This window comes from Orycteropus afer, unplaced genomic scaffold (assembly GCF_000298275.1).
Source record: "Orycteropus afer afer isolate SDZICR_OR568_19922 unplaced genomic scaffold, OryAfe1.0 scaffold00006, whole genome shotgun sequence".
NCBI lineage: Eukaryota > Metazoa > Chordata > Mammalia > Tubulidentata > Orycteropodidae > Orycteropus > Orycteropus afer.
In genome coordinates, this window is record NW_006921593.1 from 11987227 (window position 1) to 11992977 (window position 5751).

Consider the following 5751-nt stretch of genomic DNA (forward strand, 5'->3'; position numbering starts at 1 on the left):
ATGCCAGAAGTAACAACTTCCAGTTTATCAAGTAACTTGGTTTATGGAGAATTCATGTGTCCACTTGCACACATGTCATTGTTTGGGGAACACACACACATAGAAACTGAAATAAAGTGCAGAGGGAGTACAGGGTGTGGTGGCACTGGTGGTAGGGGCCCATTGGCTTCGTCTTGCCACCATCATCAGGTCTTGGGCAGTGTCAAGTGAAGATGCTGATGGTTTGGTTGTGGAGATGCCAGGTCATGTCACTGTTAAAGGCTGATTTGTCTGGGCCTGTGAGTTGACTGGTGGCACAAAGGATTTCTCCCTGACTACTCATCTGAAGGTTGGCAGTTCAAACACCCAGCAGGGGTGTGGAACAAAAGCCTGGGAATCTATTTCCATAAGGATTATACCCAACGCAACCCAATGGAGCAGTTCTAGTCATGAACATAGGGGTTTGCCATGAGTTGGAATTGATGGCAATGAGTTTGGTTTTCTGTGTGTGTGTTGAGCGACTCTGGTTCCAATGGGTGATCCTTGGTAGTTGGGGCTGTTGTCCTGGAGGGATGTATCGTAGTACACGATGCCTAATTCTGGGCACGGCCCCCAACAGCATGTGGGGGGTGCTTGTTCCAATGGCTTTATCAAGTAGAATCATTGAGTACATTCCATAGCAATATCTCTATGAATAGTTTTATTTAAAGAAATAAAAACAATGATCTGTTGCTGGGGAGGGAGGGTGGATTCACTCCCCCGCCAACACACACACACTTTGTTTTATTATTTGCCAGGGAGTGATGGTGCAAAAGCAGACCACAGACTTAGGTTGGGAAATTCTAAAGAGAGAAGGCTCAGGACAGTCTCGGGGCCCCACTAAAGAGCAGCAGGGCTCCAGGGCCTGTCTTGAAGGCTGACAGACTCAGTGTGGGTAGCGACTGGGCTAGGTGGTGTCTGAGGACACACGCCACATAATGCATCCCCGAGCAGCAGGTGGTTAATGTCTTTCTGTTCCGTTGTAGCCTCCGGCATGGACTTCCTGGTTCTCTTCTCGTTGTACCTGGCTTTGATGCTGCTTGGCGGTGGTCTGATCTGCATCTGCTGGAGAACCCAGTACTTGAACGGCCTGGTCCAGGGAGGAGCACAGGTAACAGTGACGCTTGAGGACTGCTGAACTCAGGACTGCTCACCCGTGTCCTGAAAAGACAAAAAGCGACGCCATTTTTATTCATTTGCTCATTTATTCCTTCACGTATGGCATTTGTCTATTCAAAAGGCTCCCTCTCTGGTTACTGCTGGAAGCAGTGATGGTGCTTTGCGGTTTGAAGGTGGCATTCTGAAGGCTGACTGTTTTCCTCTGTGTTTGATGCCTGTCGCGGGGCATATATGTGAGCACTGTCTGGTTTGATGGATGAAACTGGGGGCATCTAATCAGAAAGCTGGGTGTCAAGCCACCCACCGTCCTCTTCCTTCAGGGATCAAATTGGGCAAAAGTGGGGTGAGCGGTCCTTGGGAGGGGGTTGATGTGGCCATGTGCCTGGTGAGCCAGGGGCAGGTCCCAGGGCTGAGATTGGAACAGTATTACTGATCCTCCCTCCCCACTCCCTTTTCCCTGAAGCCTCTGATGTGGAGCCTTCTTTGGGGTCAGGGTGGAAACGGAGGGGTTGGCAGTTGAGGGATGTCCTCCTCTTTATTCTCTCTTAAATCCCATCCCTGCCCTCAGGCTAATGCCGCCCTTAGAATTACCAGTGTTTTTCCCTACACGTGGAGATAGGAGTCCTGATGGCACAGTGGTTAAGTGCTCCCCGCTAACTGCAAGGTCAGTGGCCTGAGCCCACCCACCAGTTCCGTGCAAGAAAAAACCTGGCAATCTGCCGCTGTGAAGATGCTAGCCCGGACACCCTGTGGGGCAGTGCTCTGTCACGTGGGGCCTCTGAGTCGACTTGCTGGCACTTAACAACAACAGCGCACATGGCGAGGCCGGTTTGTTTGGGAGTGGGAGGAATGAGCTGTGATGCTGAACCTTTCCCTGTGGTTTTGTTTCAGGCGATTTCCCGTGTAATTCCAGAATGCCTTCAGAGAGCCGTGCGGAGACTGCTTCATTACCTCTTTCACACACGGTACTGATATTTCAGAGGGAACCAGGGTGGCACAGTGGTTAAGTGCTCAGCTGACAACTGAAAGGTCAGCAGTTTAAACCCACCAGCCCCTCGGCGGCAGAAAGATGAGGCAGTCGGCTTCTGTAAAGATTGACAGCCCTGGAAACCCTATTAGGCAGTTCCACTCTGTCCTCTAGGGGCGCTGTGGGTCAGAGTGGACTCCCCAGCAGTGGGTGTGGTTTGGGCTTTGTTTCCATGAAGATTGACAGCCTTGGAGACCCTGTGGGCAGTTCCACTCTGTCCTCAAGGGGTGCTGTGGGTCAGAATCAACTCGATGGCAACAGATTTATTTATATTTCAAAGTTTAAATGTTATCCTTTTTCTGTCTCAGTGGTGAATTGTTATCCTCTAGCTTCTAGAAAAAGCTCTGTGCCTAAGGCATTTGACCGATAACCAGAAGGTTGGCAGATCAAACTCACCAGCCACTCCATCAAAGAAAGATGGGCTAGTCTACTTCTGTAAAGATTTACCAGCTTAGAAACCTAATGGGGTTGCTGTGAGTCAGGATTGACTCCATGGCAGTTTGATTTTTTTTTTTTTTTGTCTAGCTTCTGGAAGTTTCCTGTGGTTTCTGGCCTGGTGGGGGGAGGGGCACTGGGAAGCATCAGAGTCCTGGGTTCAGAACCTGCTTTCCTCCACGGTGGGGCCTTGGGAGGGGCTGCTTCTCTCTGGGCTTCATTTTCTGCAGCTGGGAGGTGAGGGCGTGACATGGGGGCTTTGGAGGCCCCCGGCGGGCTCTCAGCTCCTGTGACTTGTCTGTGTCCCATGGTTGTGGAGTAGCCTCTCTGCCTTGCCTAGTTACGGTGGTGGGATTGCGGGACAGACGTGCTGTCCCATCCAGAGGGTGGGTTCACGTCCACACCCATGATCAGGTCCACGGTGACACCAATGTGGAGACGACCAGGAAGTCAGAGAGGAGATTGGTACCTTGTGAATGTCGTGTGAGCGACTGCAAAGAACGGCAGGCATAGTGGCGGCAGCCACAAGGTCCCCAGGTGCACAGACAGGTGCCCGCTCTTCTACTAGCCTAAAGGTTGGCAGTTCGAACCCACCCAGAGCCACCTCGGAAGATGGCCCTGGCAGTTTGCTTCTGATAAAACTGAGCCCTTGAAAACCCCAGGGAGCACGGTTCTGCTGTGACACGCACAGGGTCTCCAGGAGTCGGAATTGACTCAGTGACACCTGGGTTTTTTCAGCCACGATGCCACCTAGGAGTGACCGGAGACCTGACGGGTTTTGTAGCTGCAGCTGAGCACCCCCAAACACAGAACTTCCTGGCCCCACGTTCAGGAGCTGGCTGGCTGGCAGCCTGGCAGCCATGTTGAGAGCCACCCGCCCCGCCTGCCTGCAGCTGCTCAAGCACCAGCCCCCACGACGGCATGCGGGGAAGGAGGAGGCGAGAGGGGGCTGAGCAGAGATGAGGGCGGGTCCGGGAAGCGTGGGTCGAGTAGGGCGCCGCCTCCCCTCTGCCGCTAACCGCCCTCTGCGGGGTTGACAGGAGGCCGCTGCTTCCTCCTGCCTGGCGTGTCAGCCAGTGTGTCCCCAGCTCTCAGCTCCACTCGGAGGGGCTTCCTTCTGAGATCCCCCATCATGCTTCTGTAGCGTAGAGTTCTGTTCGTCTGTAAGTGAAAATCCCCGTCAGGGCGCTGAACCCCCTTAGTCGGAACCCCATTTCTGTGTTCTCTGAGGGAAGGAGTGCCCCTCAGAACAAGCATTTGGCTGCTGCACAAGGCTTCCGTCCATTTCTCAGAACTGATTTTGGTGACCGACAGTGAGGGCCTGCTGGCCGGCATCTCTGAGGACGGCTCCGGCTCTCAGAAGGTGCAGTAGGTTACCCTACTCCCTGCCGCCAGCTGGGAGGCCGGAGCTCAAGGGAATTGAACCGAGGGGTGGGCTTTAGGAGATGGGGGCATCAGAGGGCTGTCGGCGTGGCAAGCGAGGAAGGCTTTGCAGTTTAAACAGCTTCATCGTGAGGGAGGTCAGGGCCAGTCATCTCAGGAGCAGGCAGGACAGCTGAGGAAAAGGATCAGCCTTTGGAATGGGTCCTGGCTGACCGCAACTCCGTCAGGTTCAGGGCAACCTGGGGAGGGTGAGGCTGGGGAGGGAGAAGGTCAAAGAATGATCCTGAGGCCTGAGTCGGACAACAGACGCGGACCCAGAACCTTCTGTGGGGAGGTCCGAAATGGCTGTGGCACACAGGCACCCACTTTGTCCACTCAGGCTGTCTCTGGAGACACCCCCTCCCCAGTGGGTCCAGTGCCTCTGCCAATGAGCGTCTCTGTGGGGTGGAGGGTGGGCGGGGCTGAGCAGCTGTGGGTGGGGCTTGTGTGGACGGTAGGGGATTCTGGGAATGGAGGATGTTTGTAAGCGGGAGATAGAATGGGGCCTGGGCGAGGGGGTGAAGATGACGGCCTCTGCCATCGCTTTGCTGCTGTGGGCCAGAATGGTGAGCAGAGCGGCTCAGATCCCCGACTTCTCAAGTCCCCTCCAAGATTGACGAGCTGTGCGAACACAGTGTTTGTCATCGTTGTTGGGACTGTGTCTTCTGGAGCCTCCGGCTTCATATAATCAAGTGCCAGGCGTGTCTCGTTTTACCTGTGACAGATATTTCATAGAAGTCACATTGTGGAGGACTCGTGCCAGTCCTGACTCTCAACTCTGCAGCCTTGGCCTTGGCCATGAACGTCTTTGGACTAATTTTCTCATTAGAAAAATCCATGAGGAACTTGGGCGGACTGTTTTCCTTTTTGTTTGTTTTGTTGTATTTTGGTCAAAGGGCACACGGTGAGTCAGGTGCCCGTTGAACAAGGCGGCTGCTGTCCTTGTTGTAAGGCTCCTTTGCCGCGTCCGAGTGAACCAGCCGTGTGCTGTCTCCTTTCAGAAACCACGTCTTTGTTGTCCTGCACCTCGTCTTGCAAGGCCTGGTCTACGCTGAATACACCTGGGAGGTAGTTGGCTACTGTCGAGAGCTGGAGTTCTCCCCGGGCCCCCTTCTTCTGCCCGCGGTGCTGCTGCTGGTGAACCTGTTCTTTTTTGCTCTTAGCTGTGTAACCAACCCGGGTAAGTTGAGGTTCTTCATATACAGACTAGTGACAGCCTGTCAGCCTTACCGATGATGCCGCAAACCAGTCATAACGGGACAGTTAGTTCACTCTCTCCAGGTCTTCCGCACAAGGTCCCACAGGTAGTGTTTGCATTTTCTGTCACTTCTGAGTATTTTCCAGTTGTTTTTTCCTTCTTGGACCTATGAGTTACTTAGAACTGTTTAAAATTTTCTAGTACATGTAAATTTTTTAGTTTACCTTTTTTTATATATATTTTCACTTCTTTGTGTAGGAGCCCTGGTGGCAGAGTGGTTAAGCACTGGGCTGCTAACAAAAAGATTGGTGGTTCAGAACCAGCTGGTTGCTCTGTGCGAGAAAGATGAGGGGGTGGGCTTCTGTAAAGATGGACAGCCTTGGAGACCCTCTGGTGCAGTTCCACTCAGTCCTCTAGGGGCGCTGTGGGTCAGAATGGATTCCATACAGTGGGTGTGGTTTGGGCTTTGCTTCCGTGAAGATTGACAGTCTTGGAGACCCTGTGGTGCAGTTCCACTCTGTCCTCTAGGGGC

At 53.3% G+C, this 5751-nt stretch overlaps 1 protein-coding gene across 1 annotated transcript in view; it reads left to right on the top strand.

The window, feature by feature from the left end:
• Positions 1-1000: 1000 nt before the first annotated feature.
• ZDHHC4 (zinc finger DHHC-type palmitoyltransferase 4) overlaps positions 1001-5751 on the top strand; it is an 11638-nt gene continuing 6887 nt past the window's right edge. The window contains exons 1-3 of the mRNA XM_007942740.2: positions 1001-1129; positions 2029-2102; positions 5023-5201. Of these exons, the coding sequence (XP_007940931.1) occupies positions 1013-1129; positions 2029-2102; positions 5023-5201 (370 nt within the window). The 5' untranslated portion in view covers positions 1001-1012. The remainder of the gene's footprint in view (positions 1130-2028; positions 2103-5022; positions 5202-5751) is intronic.